This window comes from Pristiophorus japonicus, chromosome 1 (genome assembly GCF_044704955.1).
Source record: "Pristiophorus japonicus isolate sPriJap1 chromosome 1, sPriJap1.hap1, whole genome shotgun sequence".
NCBI lineage: Eukaryota > Metazoa > Chordata > Chondrichthyes > Pristiophoridae > Pristiophorus > Pristiophorus japonicus.
In genome coordinates, this window is record NC_091977.1 from 191,425,364 (window position 1) to 191,441,239 (window position 15,876).

Below are 15,876 nucleotides of genomic sequence, written 5' to 3' on the forward strand. Positions count from 1 at the left end.
CTGACAAGAACTTGCTTTTATGCTGGAATATCGTTCTAAAACCCTCACAAAAAGTTAAGCCTTGTTCAATGAGGTGTAACTTGGTTTTTAATGGTGTAGTGAGTCATAATTACTGCGATACAAATGTTCTGGCCCTGAAAAAACAACTTTATATTTGTCAAATGTCAAATGTTTCCATTACGCTAAAAATTCCATGTTTTTTTATAATAGTATTTTTTTTTAAGTTTGTTTGTGATATTTCAGCATCAACCATAATCCCATGTGTATGTCCCAATTTTTATTTCGCTCTCTGCAAAACGATGAAAAAGTGAAGGATAAAACTTGCTTTTTACTTCCTGGTTTGCTATCTGTGAGAATTCTTCAATGTAATTGACTGCTTAGCCAGCTTGATAACATAATTGTTGCTGGACACTGGAGATCCCCTAGAGTTTGCGTTAGATTCAAATTAATGTCGGGAGATCTGAAATCAGGGCCACAGGGACCGCCAGATCTTTGTGGCCAGCTTTGTTCGAGGTCAGCGGCGAACGCAGTCACTTCGCCGCTGACCACAAATTCCAGGCCAGTATGTTTACCTATACTGACTTGCTTGGTAGATTGTTGCAACAGTTATCACATTGTCTAAGGAAGTTGTGTATTCTTTGAAACGATATTCATATGCTGTGTGGTCATGCCAGAGATTGTTGTTTTATTTGTTTTTGCTTCTTAGATAGCAAATAGCTCTCTGCACATAATTAAAAGGACATTATTTAAAGGAACAAAAGCAGAACAGATTTGCTATCACATGAATAATTCATATTGTCATTTTGAAGTTAGCTACACTTGCTAAATATTCCAACTTTCAAGTTTGCTGAAAACCATGATATTTGTTTTATACAAGTTCCAGTAAAACTCTTCTCCCATCAGTACTTGTACTATAACTACCGCAATCTTCTCCCATGTTATCCGTCACGTGGAGACCAGAGATCAATAAAGCAAGCACATCTGTGCACGTAATGTCTCAACAAATAGTACCAGGAGGCAGAGAATCCCAGTGGCAAAACATCCTGACCTTTATCAGAACCTACTACCATCATGGTATGCAGTACATAAAACAAACAACAAAGTTATAGTAATAACATTTTGAGGTCCTGCTGACCTTGATTGTCTGGGGCGTAACTGATGTAATTTACCAAGTGCCTCGCAGTACAAGAGATCAAGCAACGGTCTAGACAACACAGATCAGGATGACGGTCACAGATGTTTTTAAATGCATTCGATGCGAGTGATGCTAGCAAGGCTGCTGGCTCATCGCCGAGAGCATACAGAAAACAAGCGCAGGCAGCGGAAAGAGCGTGCGGCAAACCAGTACCACCCACCCTTTCCCTCAATGACTATCTGTCCCACCTGTGACAGAGACTGTGGTTCTCGTATTGGACTGTTCAGCCACCTAAAAACTTATTTTAAGAGTGGAAGCAAGTCTTCCTCGATTGCAAGGGACTGCCTAAGATGATTTATTGGCCATCCTTAGCTACCATAAGGAGGTGATGGTGGCCTTTTTCTAGAAAGTTACATTACTTGTCTAAAATTAGGCATTAGGTTAAAATTCCTGCCTCATCATTTCTTTGTATTTAGTGTACAAAAGCATACTACAATAGCAATGGGAAGCAAACACAACTTCATCCTCACTGGATTCATTTAAAAGAATCAGCAGAATATTTTACCCTGATTAAGTGGAGATCAGTTTACCTCTTGCCCCGAAACTGTAATATAATCTAAAGACGGCTTTTTCAGAATCAATCGGATCTCCCTGCGATGCTCCTGCAGTTGGGAAAGCACATCCTGAATCTCCTGCTTTCGCTCCTGAATTATAGGAAAGTCAGTGAGGTCCGTAAAGAGCTGCGTCTTATCACCTGTCCTGGAAAGATAATCAGACACAGCTATGATAATGCAGTCAATTTTTTTCAATGTTAGTAAAACACATGGAAAATGCATCAAACACGGAATAACTTCACTGTCATGTAAAAATCTGCATGTCAATTGTTTTGTGTTTGCAGCAACCTTACAATTTCTCAAGTCACAAAGCAGAGACTTAGGAAAACATTTTGAACAAAATTTTACTTATTCTGACCATGATAAATCTAATTTTAAATTCCCATTGTAATTACATTTGTTTTTTTTTTTAAAAGTAGTGCATTGGCTGGTTCTCTGTCAATTAAAGTTAATAGAGGCCAAGTGCAGTAGTGAGATTAATATTTTTGGCCCTATGCTATTAAGGAAACTGAGCCAGGGTTATTTTGGAAAAACAATCAGATCGAGAGATTGTGGGGGTGGGGAGGAAGAGAAAAGAAAGCAAAGTAGCAATTTTCCACCCTACATCCAGAATGGCAGCTTTGGCAAACCAAAACGATAAGTGAAAAAAATGAAATAATTTCTCTATTTAGCTGCTGGTTGTGAAGTTATATTAACCCTTGCAGCGCTGTGTTTAAGTCACGTCTCTAGGTGTGAGCTGACTACTGTCTCTCGGTGTGAGCTGACTACCGTTGCTGCAGACAAGGTAAGCATCGAGGTGTCGTCATTGATTGATTGGCTCCATAAAAGCCATGTTAAAGCTGCCCTGATCATGTCAATCCTCAAACCCCGAGGCCTCAATAGGCTGATGAAGCACCCATTTTAGTCCCAATCCTCATAAAAGAATAGAAAGCAGAGGAAAACAATGTTTTCATCTTTTAAACTAGAAAAAAACATCTTAAGGTGCTTCATGGAGCAGGGTAACGATGAAGGTGCCAAACCTTTGCAAGAGGTGACTGAAAAGTTGACAAGATGGTTTTTTGAGAAGACTTCTAAAAGCACAAAAGGGCACAGGAGAAAATGAAGGGCTGGAGAAGTTTGTCAAGTTAACGTGGGGGTGAGGCCATGGAGGGACATTTAAATAAGGATGAGGATCTTAAATTCAATTAAATGGGTGAAGCGAGAACCAGTGTAAATTAGCAAGGACAGGCCGATGGGTGAGCAGGGCTTAGTATGACACAGGATATAGGCAGTGGCGTTTTTTTTTAGCTCAATGTACGTAGCAGTCAGTGCCAGGAAAATTAATACCTTTCCATTGTTTGGGCCTATTGTTCTGATCAATCAGATACAGCACTGCCAGATGCAGGACAAGGCTTTCCCCACTCTACTTCAACAACATGCCTTTTTCATAACATTCATTCGACTGAAATTAGACAAACCAAAATAGCATTGGCATAATACATTATGTTTACCAAAGCTTTTACACTATACGAACATTTTTTTTTAAAAAAGGGGAACATTTGCATGTCACATAACTCTTGACACGCACAAAAATCCGGAAGGGTCAAGGCTGTCCCGAAATTGGGCGTTGGGACTCATTTTAATAATTGCAGTGAGCAGCTGGCGCCTGTGGCACTTACAGAAGCAGCGCTCTTCTTTTCCAGAAACCAATTTGGGGTGCTTGCCTCGGAAGTGGCCCTCAGGTAAGTCTCGGTTTGAGGAGGGGAGTGGGTGGGCAAGGAGAATGATGGGGGGGGGCAATTACGGCCTGTAAAGGGGGGGGGGGGGAGGGGGCCTCAGGAATGCTGTGCAGTACCTAACACCAACCACCTCTGGGGTGCGGGACATAGCCCCGCAAAACTGGTCCGACCTGCCTTCGTTTTTTGCCTGGAAAACCAGCGCAACGAGATCCAATTTCTACCCCAAAGAATCAAGGTATTTTAAAAAAGAAACTGCCCTTCTCTTCATGCTCAATATTCACAGTAAAGAAACGGGTTAATTCAGCAACGAGGTTGCAAGTACTAAATCATACATATGGAATCTGTCCAGCTGAACGTACTTGGCTGCATTTTCACCCAGAATCTTCAAATAGTGATGCACAGGGTGCAGCAGCTGCGGCAACTCCAATAGAATATTCCGCAGAAGGGACGAACTTAACTGGGCCTCAGCAGCTGGAAGCAGTGCCTGGAAACCCACCTCCAAATTGGATAAAGTGCGGACCAACTGGTAGAACTCCCACGTGGAACACTAAAACACAAGAAGTCATTGGTCAAGGACTTTTGACAAACATGGGGTTAGTTGCAGTGCTTTGTCTGGATGCTGAACCGCCACCTTCAATCAGCACCCAAAATCAGAAAGAGCCCCGTTTAATTTTATACTGCATATAGATTCATATCCAGTGTCGAAAAAACACCTGCACTGCGAGAAATAAAAATCCACTTGTCCCACAGCCTGTAAGCACAAACTTTCATCTCATTTTGCCAATCTCCGAAAAGGCATTGTGGGAAACAAGTGTTCTGGCCAGAACAATAAGTGACATCTGATACCTATTCGCAATCACCGCATTGGACATCTAATGCACCAGGGGTTCTCAACTTTTTTTTGCAACCGAGGTCCCCCCCCCCCACAACCTCACCGCGTTATAAAAATTCCACGGACCCGTGAGGAGGGGAAGAGAGAAGGGGTTGTCCGAGAGGCGGGGATGGGGGATTCTTCTCACACGGTTGCCATTAGCAACTGTCAAAATTGACTGGGCCTCAGCCGCTCAACATAAACTGGGATTGAATTCCACCCACTTTACGGCGTCTGGAGGCCCTTGCATCCAGGCCCCACTCACCCTCCGACAGATCTTCGATGCAAACGAAGGCAATCTTGAACTGAGAAGAGTTGAAAAACGGAAATGGGCTGTCCTGCATCACCACGTTGCTCACCTGCACCTTTGCCACTGATCCTACAGGGTAATTTTGTCTTTCTCTTTCCCCCTCAGGCCCACCCACGCCAACTTAAAACAGAGACCGAGGCCCCAGGCGGTCTGGCTTGCAAGAGTGTGACGGTTCCAAGTGTTTGTTTTCCCGCAGAAGCTCCGGCCCATCGTCATCCTCCTCCACCTGCTACTCTCGATTGGTTTGCAGACCACCCACAGGAAGAGCGTGCCTCTACCGCCACCGAAGGCCTGGGATGCTCAGGCCTGACATCCGACCTCCCGCAGGACGCCACCTGTAAACGACAGCCGTGAGGTGGATCCACCCAAAACATCTACTAAAAACTAGTCGATCTCCCATGGCGTGGGCCCCTTGAAATCTTCTCGTTGCCCCCTTGAAATCTCCCTCAGTTGAGAACCCTTGTAATACTTTTCCAAATATTCAAATTTTAAAATAAAATTACATGTTTAAACAGCTGAATTTGAACATTCAAAAGTTACATGAGGTGAAATCACACTATGCGATATTGACATCAAAATGCATCCTTTCAGAATTCCTCTGGCTTCCATTTTAATAAAAGGTTTAACCCAGTTTTAAAAAAGTGAGTTAATATATGTTAAAATAACAGCCAGAGAAATTGCATACAAATCCATTAAACACACCCATATGCTAAAATTGCACAACTAGAATTCATCACCTATGCGTATAAACATACGAAATATCCTGTTTAGGTTTTTTTTAAGTTTAATTACACCATTGTGACACTGTGGCTAGCAAGTCTTGCTGCAGAATTATGGTGGTGATCAGCCACAAATTGGCAATCTTGGCTGTGTTTCGGGGGTAGTGCAGGGCAAATGCTATGCAACTTTCCACAGGAAAAGCAGGTGAAGGGGTGGGGAAATAATTGGAGAATGAGTCAACCACGCCATTTCCATTCACCTCCTGATGACAGCAGGATTGAAAGAGCCTGAGCAGATTGATATACAAGAGAGCGAGTGGTGGGTCAATGGAGAAGATTATTTGAGAATAATAATAAAAGTCAAAAGCCTCTGGTTCAGTGCTCAAGTATATTTGTATTTTCAGAAGGAATTCGATAAGGTGCCACACAGGAGGTTGTTACACAAAATTAGGGCTCATGGGATTCAGGTAATATATTCACATCAATTGAGGATTGGTTAATGGACAATAAACAGGTCATTTCCAGGATTGCAGGATGTAACTAGTGGATAATAACTCGTCACCATCACAGAAACCAGATCACTCGGGCATTAATGGGGAGGAGGCCATACCCTGATCGAATCTACAGGGAGAGGCACTCATATCTACACCCGAGTGAGGCAGACTGCATTCACAGGCTGCGATTTAGAAGGGAGGTCATCAGAGATCTGCCAGCTAATCAGGGCAAGAATTGGCAGGAGGACTGCCCTACCTGTGGAAGGGAAGGTCACTGCTGCACTTGCCTGCTATGCTTTTGGCTCATTTCAAGCAGCAACTGGGGACACAGGTGACTGCTGCACTGTATGCCAAAAGGGACCAGTTCATCAATTTCCCTATGACCACGCAGGCAATGTGAGACAGGGCTGTGGGGTTCTCCAGAATTGCTGGCTTCCCCAAGGTACAGGGTGTGATTGACTACACACATCGCCTTGAGAGCACCTTTGGTCGACTCAAGAGATTTATCGCAATAGGAAAGGGTTCCACTCCCTAAACGTTCAGCTCGTCTGCAACGATCCGCATCGGATCATGGCAGTGGATGCCAAATACCCAGGTAGCATCCTACGTGAGAGCAATATATCTGCGATGTTTCAGGGGCTGCAAGAGCACAGCTGGTTGCTCAGGGACAAAGGATACAGGCTCCTCACCTGGTTTATGACCCCCCCCCTACGAAATCCCCGCACTAAGCCAGAGCGTCGGTACAACATGTCGCACATAACGACACGGAGTATCATAGAGCGGACAATTGGCATACTGAAGCAGCATTTCCGATGCCTGGACCACTCTGGAGGCTACCTGTAATATGCCCCTCACCATGTCAGTCAGTTCACTGTTGTGTGCTGCATGCTGCACAACTTGGCCATCATGAGGGGCCAGATACAGGACATTGAAGATCCTCCTGAGGGGGCGGGGGGGAAGAGAAAGAGACAAGGAGGCTGACATTGAGGATGAGGAAGAGGAGGACAAACCCATGCCACCACCTCAACCCGCAGGACGACGGCAGAGAAGGTGGCCTCGTGCACCTATAGTCATAGCTAGAGATTTGCGTTAGTGGCTAATCCGTGATCGTTTTGCTGCCTGAAGGCTAAACGGCCCAACAGTGTTGACTCTTTGCATCCGTTAGTGTGAAAAAGTAATGTACATAATAATGTAAGTAATGTTGTGTTGGTTTATGCTGCTTTAATTCCAAAAAATAATATGCAGGATTCTGCTTAAATTTAAAAAATAATTAGGTTTATTAAACATTTGTACAGTTTTACTTAACTTTAATAAAACATTTTGTATCAAACTTTAAACTTTTCAATGAAGAAAACAACAAGTAGCAGCAACAAACAAACAAACGCTAGCTGCGGCCATCTCTCCTCCCCCTTATTCAAAGGCCTTTAGCGCTGTGTGCCCCTCTTGCCCCTGTTGTTGCCTCTACCCCTACCCGCGCCCACTGTCGCAGACTTCTGCTTCCTCCCCCCGACCCCAAAGTTTTTTCTGTTTTCTGCGCGAAGGAGCATTTGCTGTTGGTGGGGTTGGACAGGGACAGACCTAGCAGACGGCATTGTGGAAGGCCCGGGTTCCTCTTCGGACTCTTCTTCAGCCTGCGGATCAACCCGCGGCACACTACCCGAGATTGGTCTGAGGATTGGGAAGTGAGTGGAGTCTTCCTGCTGCTCTCCATTCTCCAGCTCATCCTCGTCCTAATGTTGATGAAGAATATCTGGACTGACTGCTTCCTGATCATGCTCTGCTTCTACTTCTGCTTCAGCTTCTGTCTCTTCCTGATGCACAACATCTGCAAAACATAACAGAGCAGATGTTTGGTTAGCAGCAGAGAGACACACCCCATCCCACCCTCCACACACAAATAAATAAAAATATTACTTACAATAACTGCTTGGCCAAGGTCTTGCCACTTCTTTTTGATCTGCATGCCTCTTCTCGGAATCATGGCCACTGCATTAAACTCTTCTGCAACTTGGTCCCAAAGTTTTGCTAGCAGTGGGTTTCAGTTTCTTTTGTCCCATTCTTCCTTTGTCCTCAAGCACTTCTTCTGCTAGAAATCTCTTGGCCCTTCCCCCTTCTCCTGGATCCATCTTTTGCAGCTAAAATTTAAATGTCCAGATCCAGCTCTGATCCCAATGGGTTCTCACAAGCACTTGATCCAGACCAGGATCACTGTGGATCCCAGCACACCAATCACGTGGAAAGTGATTTTTTTTTCTGGCGCATGCTCACAGACTTTGGCGCACATTTGAAGCTCCACCCCCAGACTTTACCGCAGCGCCAAAATGAAATTTTATTTTGATGAAAGTTGTGCTTTTTTTTCCCGGCGCAATCGGGCACAAAAAAAAATAGGCCATTCATCCTCCTGGGCGCCAAAAATCAGCAAAGAGGAAAATTGAGCCCTATATCTAATTGCTGTTAAATATTTCTCACTTTCCTAAACAGTCACTTAGTGATAACAAAATGTTATCAATATCATTATTTTCACAACATTGGATAATTCTCTGTAGTACGAACTAAGAAGTCTTTACTCTTGGTGTGAAATGGCATCAATCACAGCTGAGTAAGGAAAAACATTAATACAGGTAAATACAAAAGGCACAGAATATCCCTTCACTCAAGCAATTTCACATTCTTCAGTGAATGGGCTTCACACGGTATCAGTGGAACTTCGGCATTTACAGAGTATCTGTGGATCCATTTTAGACACAAACCCAGACAGGCAGGCAGTAAATGCACTTAATTTTGTGCATGAGGAACTGCTAAAGGTTTGCAAACATTGGTGTAGTAGTCAGACGTTCCTGTAAATTTCCAAAGACAACTCTGGTTCTGATCTGGGTCTTGAATTCAGCAGATGAAACACTATTGAGCTCACAATGGGCCCAAGTTTCCACAGGATAAAAAACGGGCCCCCCCCCCCCCCGAGCTGGGCGCCCGTTTTTCACGCCTAAAACGGCGCCAGAAAAAAAACGCGCTATTCTCGAGCGCTTTGCAGCTCCTTGTCTGTTTGGCGTGGCGCCCAGGGGGGCGGAGCCTACACTCGCGCCGATTTTGTAAGTGGGAGGGGGCGGGTACTATTTAAATTAGTTTTTTCCTGCCGGCAACGCTGCACGTGCGCGTTGGAGCGTTCGCGCATGCTCAGTGTGGAAAAAAAACATTGGCACTCGGCCATTTTTGTAGTTCTTTGTAGCTTTTTAATTTTTGAACATTTTTTTAATAAAAGCACATTGCCATCAGCACTTGCAGCCTTCTCACTGTCTCCTTCCCCTCCCCACCCTCCATGGCAACAAACCGCTGTTTCCTTCCCCCCCCTCCCCTCCGCGGTAGCAAACCGCTGTCTCCTTCCCCTCCCTCCCCTCCGCGGCAACAAACCGCTGTCTCCTTCCCCTCCCTCCCCTCCGCAGCAACAAACCGCTGTTTCCTTCCCCTCCATAGCAACAAACCGCTGTCTCCTCCCCCTCCTTCCCCTCCCTCCCCTCCGCGGCAACAAACCGCTGTCTCCTTCCCCTCCCTCCCCTCCGCGGCGGCAAACCGCTGTCTCTTTCCCCTCCCCCCCCCCCGCGGGCAGAACAGGCGTCTTTCCCCCCCCCCACCGCGGGAAAGAACGGGCGCCTCCTCTCCCCTTCCCTCCCCCACTCTCCCCTTCCCTCCCCCTCCCCCCCCCCCCACCCCGCGGGAAGAACGGGCGCCTCAGGCTGACTGCAGAATTCTCCGTGCCTGAAGCACTTTCACACAGGTAGGAAGATGGTTTATTTAATCTTTTCTTTGTTTATAAATGTTTATTCAGGTTGGATTTATTTGTATAATATTTGTAGAAGTATAAATAAGGATTTATTGTAGAATTTAATGAGTTCCCTTCCCCCCGCCCCCCCACCTCGTTCTGGACGCCTAATTTGTAACCTCCGCCTGATTTTTTAATGTGTAGAACAGGTTTTTTCAGTTCTACAAAAATCTTCACTTGCTCCATTCTACTTTAGTTTGGAGTACGTTTTCACTGTGCAAACTTTGAAATCAGGCGTCAGTGGCCGGACACGCCCCCTTTTGAAGAAAAAATTCTGTTCTAAAGTAGAACTGTTCTACCTCACTAGAACTGCAGAAAAAAAAAATGTGGAGAATTGCGATTTCTAAGATAGTCCGTTCTCCACCAGTTGCTCCTAAAAATCAGCTGCAAATCATGTGGAAACTTGGGCCCTATGTGACAGCAGTAACTAGTACAGTCAGTTCTTAGATTGTACTATCTCCTATTGCAATAATCATACACCAAAATAATTAACTGATTCCTAAACATCACCGATCAATACTGTTCAGCTGTCTGATCAATTAATTTTTAAAAATAGATCTCAGTATGTGGACATTACTACCAACGCTGCATTTGTTGCCCATCCTTAGTTGCCTTGAGAAGATGGTGGTGGACCTTCTCCTTGAACCACTACTGTCTTTGTCATGATGGCATTGCCACAACAGTGTTGAGCAGGTATACCAGAATTTTAACCCAGCAACGATGAAGGAACTGGGTTTATAGTCTCCAGTCAGGACGGTGTGTGACCTTGTAGGTGATGGTGTTCCCACCTCATTACTGCACTTGTCTTTTTTGGTGGTAGAGGTCAAACAGAAGTGCAGTGATGTTGAAGTAACCTTCGTTGCTTCTTGTGGATTGTACATATTACAGCCACAGGGTGCCAGTGATGGAAGGTGAGTGCAGCAGGAACTAACTGCTCTGTCCTGCATGGTGATAATCTTGAGTGTTGTTGCGGCTGCACTTGGGCCCATAAATTCTATTCATTTTTATAATGTCCCATCAAAGGGCATACAATCATGTTGACAGTTACTCTTACATTGCATTTCACAAAGCAGCTTTCAGGAAACAAATAGCTTCATCAGTATTTGCATTACCCAGCTTCAATGGCATTCCTACACTAGTTAACATCTTGCATTTGAAGCAGGTCAATTATTTTGCATAATTCTTGTTTTACATGAAGCATGAACCATTTCACCTCTTATTAACTTTGATAAAATTTGTCTGAACAAAGAGGTCTCCTAGTTTAATTTAGCCCTCAATTCATGGTTGGAGTACGCTGCTTACATAGGGAGCTAATAAAAGGCACAGCACAAAGGACTGTGTAGCATAAAAATATGCAATTAATTAAATGTATTGCTGAAGATTATATTTTAGTAAAATCTGCTCATTTACTGGATGTTATTTTGTACACTGATGTCTGTCACTAACATGTCTGCCTAAGGTGTCAGGTGGCAGTTCTAGTCAGGTAGAACAGTTCTACTTTGGAACAGAATTTTTTCTTCAAAAGGGGGCGTGTCCGGCCACTGACGCCTGATTTGAAAGTTTCCACAGTGAAAACGTACTCCAAACTAACTTAGAATGGAGCAAGTGAAGATTTTTGTAGAACTGAAAAAACCTGTTCTGCACATTAAAAAATCAGGCGCAGTTACAAACTTACTCATGGCCAGAACTGCGCAAATCAACAATAATGCTGAGAACACTCATATTAAACCGAAAGATTTTTCATCACAACTTTCAACCGTCACCTGTAGCTTGCGATCATGCAAATACAGGGTTTAATTCAAATCTGGTTCCTAGTAAACTGCAAAAGTATAAACTCTCCTAAAAGAATTATTCAGGTCGCTGCTGAATGCATGTGCTTCCATATGTGCTCACAATTACATGTACACAAAGATTATTTTCTCAGTTTCTTCCCAATAATTTTCCAAAGAGATAATTCTTCTAAAGAATGAACTGGCATTTGTTTACACTCCTCGTGTGCATGTACCTTTTTGTGATAAATGCTACAGATTCCTCTCTCCAGATCAGGGAGCTTAGACAGCAGGTTTTGGGTCTTTGCCAGGACGACGGACTCAGACGACAGGATTTCAGCGACTGCATCCAAACGAGCATTAATTTCACTAGAAATACAAAGAGAATTGAAGAAAGGCAATGATAACTCTCTTTTTTAAAAATAAGTTAATAGCAGGGATGTCTGACAGATAGATTTCTGGAGTTCAGGTGAAGATGGACCAGAAAATTGGGTGGCTAGTATTTCCAGCTGTCTCTGATGAAAACACACCTGAAACATATTTCCTTTCAAGCTAGACATCTACTTTTTAAAATCAGGAACCCAATTACTTATGCATCGTGATACAAATGGTGGCCTTTATATGGTTCATTTATAATTCTGATGTTTGGGCACAAGTTCAAACATGACTTTCATTCCTGAAAAGCAAACAAGAGAGGCATGGAGGAGCTTAAAATCCAAAGACACAGAAGTAACCAATTTTTGATGGAATTTTTATTTAAATTTATTTGAACTTTTCATCCAATCTAAAGTGTATTAATGTATTATACTGAACTGCACAGGTAATTTGGAGAGCATTACATTTATTGGAATGAATTTTCCCCAGTTAACTGTTGTGTGCTGCATGCTGCATAACTTAGCCATCATGAGGCAGCAGCAGCTGATAGTAGAAGAACCACCTGAGGTGAGAGTGGCTGATAATGAGGAAGATGCAGATGACGAGGATGAGGATGAGGATGAGCCATGCAACTACCTGAACCCGGAGTACGACGGCGGAGAAGTGCGAGCAGTCATGCCCCTTTAACGATTGCTCGAGCCTTCCGCCAGCAGCTCATCCGTGAATGCTTTGCTTCCTGAAGGCTCAGCAGGAACTATTCCAAATGGACCATGTTTACTGTTTGGACCTGTTCTGTAATGTTGTGTTGTGTTGTGTTAATGGAACAAATAATGGAAATGATGATTCTTCACTTCAAAAAGTTGTGTTAATAATGGAAATGATTCCGTTAAACTTTTGAATAAAATATATTTTAAATTATAACACTTGTTTGTACTTAACTTAAATAAAAAATATTCTTGGATCAAACTTTAAAGTTTTCAGTGAAGATCACTTACAAACTTTTAAACTTGTAAATTTACATAACTTACAAAAAACTTTTAATTGGAGAAGTTACAACAGTAACAATAACAAAAGCAGCAAAGAAAGGCTGCACTCTTCTCTCCTCCACCTTATTCTAAGACCGCCCGCTACGTTTGGTTTGGTGACTCCACCCCTGCCCACAGGCGGTGGCGCAGCGTTACTTGGGTTGGTATCAAGCTTATTCTTTCGAACATCTCGGGTAATGCGCGCTTCTTGTTGGGCGTAGGCAGGCAGTAATATAGAAGGCCTGGATTGGGCCTCTTCAGAGGCTGGTGTGGGGATTGGAGTGGGAGTGGCAGTTGATTCTGTCAATGGGCGCGGGGTCTGGGCGTGTTCCCTTATTGCAGCAGCTAACTCCAACATTCCCTCTTTCATGTGCCCGGACAGTGTCTCAACTACCTGCAACATTCCCTCCCTCATGTTCACCGACAGCGCATCAGCTGCCTGCGACAGTCCATCCCTCATGTTCTCGGACAGTGTTCCCATTTCTCGTGAGAGTATTGTTACTTCGCCCAACAGTACCAATACCTCATCAACCAACCCAGATGGTGTCCAGGGAGGGATCGTGTAAGGTCAATGCTCTCCCCACTCATTGCCATCATCTGAACCACATCCGTTAGATCCTGCACCTCAGGAGAGCGCTGTTGAGCTCTCCTTCCCCTCCTCACCCTGGGTGTGGCTCGCTGCATCCCACTGGGACCCGCAGCCTCGGACGGTGGGACCATGGGTGTGCCTCGCTGTATCCCACTAGAATCCCCAGCCTCGGATTGTGAGAAACCATGGAATATCCCAACACTCGTACCACTCAGGAAAGGGCCTGGCACCTCAACGGGCAGCACCTGCACTTCCTCCAGAGTGAGTACAACAGTGGGGGCTTCATCTAGCCCCTCCTCCCCCATGCTCTTGGTCTGGAAGGCGAGTTGGAAGATTTTCTCCTCGCCAGGTTCGTCCACGTCTGAATCTTCTTCTCCATCGGCTTCAGCCTCATCAGGGCTGGCCTCAAGTTCTGCAAAATATAACAGAACAGACAAATGGTTAGCAGCAGAGGAGGGGGCAGGGTGGTATGAGTCGGCTCACACAGCACAGGCAGCAGGCTGATATGAAGGACCACGATGAATGATAGCACATTGCATCAACTGAAGTGTAGCTGACAGAGACATCCCCATGAACCGAAGCATGGCTAGCCCACGCAGTACTTAACATTTAGCAAAGCCAGACTGTGGAATTTGCAGGACTTACCCTCTCCCTCGAGTGTGAGCCCAGCTTGAGCAGTGGTGGTTGCTTTTCTCCAGGCAGGACCCATCAAAGCAGCGACCCTGTCTTCCAAGGGTGTCAGTGGGTGCAGATTTGCCGGGCTCCTCCTGTTCAGAGTTCTTTCCCTTTTCTTGTGTGCTACCTTCCTCTACAAAGATGAAAATATAACTTTTTAGAGAGAGTGTCTTTCTGCTGGGTGGGACATATACAGATGGTCATATTTCCAATTGCAATTCCAGTGAATAAATGAAAATATTACTTACACTAACTACTTGACCAAGGTCCTGCCACTTCTTTTTGCACTGGCCTCCAGACCTCGGGGTGGTCACCATTGCACAGTAATCTTCTGCAAGTTGGTTCCAGCGTTTCCTCATTTCTTTTGGTGAAACTTTTATGTAACCTCTGCTGGTGTCCAACTCGTGCCATCTGGCCTCAATCACAGTAACTAGTGTCGCCACTTCACCCTGTAATAAATTCTTGGTCCTTGAGCTGCGTTGCATTTTGTATTGCAGCTCCGATTTTTCCAATAAGAATTAAAATTCTCACACACAACTGGCTCTTTAAAAACGGCTGAATGCAGACCGGGAGCTGTACTGGGCATGCGCGCCCATAGCAGTCATGTCAAAAACGCCCTTTTTTTTCCCCCGTGCATGCGCAAAGTGGGGGAGGGGGGGCATTGTTTTTTCGGCGCAGACATTAGGCTCCACCCCCCGAAGCAAGAGGACAGGCTACACGGCGCCAATTAAAAAAAAATAGAATGGGGAAACTTGCTAGTTATTTTTTTTGGAGTAGCCAGGGCCAAAAAAAAATGGGTGTGATTCTTACAATATGCCAAAAAAGGAATTGAGGAAAATTGAGCCCATAATTTGTAATTATATAGAGACTGTAAAGTAGATTCATTTATTATTGTTGCTGCAGCTAATGTTTCTGCATTTGTCCCTTCTTTTCCTCAACGCAGCATGGTGGGACATTCACGTTACCAATATCATAAAGTAACTATACAGAAAACATACCCAAGAAGCTGCCGAAAAGGAACATCTCTACACTCCCCACAAAAATCAGATACAGCATCTCAGATCAATTTGCCTCAGAGTTAGGGGAGAGTTCTGTTATTCAATGGGCCACAATTAGGACAAATGGTCAACAAATATCTGTCCAAAAAATATTTAGCTTGCTTGGTCTTTCTGTTCCAAAAAATTTAGCAACTAAAGTCAAAGCTATAGTAGCTCGCATATCTCGGACCATCTCGTCAGCTCAGAGCTCATAATACAAAGTAAGAAATATGAGACAGTGATGGTGGGCTTTCTCCTTGAACTGCTGCAGTCCTTGTGTTAATGGTGCTCCCACAATGGTATTAGGTAGGAAATTCAAGGATACTGATCCAGTGACAATGAAGGAACACAAAATATATCCAAGTCAGGTAGGCGAGTGACTTGCAGATGATGGTCTTTCCACGAGATAAGAGGTCGCAAGGGAGGAAGATGCAGTCAAAGTAACTTTGGTGAGTTTTTTCAGTGCCTGCTAATCGTAATTACTGCAGTCACAATGTGTTAGTGGTGTAGAGTATGGTTATTGAGTCCAGTGGCAGGGGCACCGATCAACAAATTACTTTGTGCCAGATAGTGTCGAGCTTCTGGAGTGCTGTTGCGGCTGCACCCATCCAGACGAATAGTGAATATTTCAACACACCACACTCCTGGCACGTGGAGGGAAGGATTAAATGGGGGGGGCGGTGAACAGATGTGGCAGTCGATTGGGGCCCCAAGCCTGGAGTGGGGCC

General features: G+C 44.5%; 1 protein-coding gene across 1 annotated transcript in view; it reads right to left on the minus strand.

Annotated features, from left to right (window-relative positions):
- msh3 (mutS homolog 3 (E. coli)) overlaps positions 1 to 15,876 on the minus strand; it is a 348,510-nt gene that overhangs the window by 222,084 nt on the left and 110,550 nt on the right. The window contains exons 13-15 of the mRNA XM_070885637.1: positions 11,684 to 11,816; positions 3,827 to 4,014; positions 1,726 to 1,894 (exon numbers count right to left, since the gene is read on the minus strand). Coding sequence (XP_070741738.1) covers positions 1,726 to 1,894; positions 3,827 to 4,014; positions 11,684 to 11,816 — 490 coding nt within the window. The remainder of the gene's footprint in view (positions 1 to 1,725; positions 1,895 to 3,826; positions 4,015 to 11,683; positions 11,817 to 15,876) is intronic.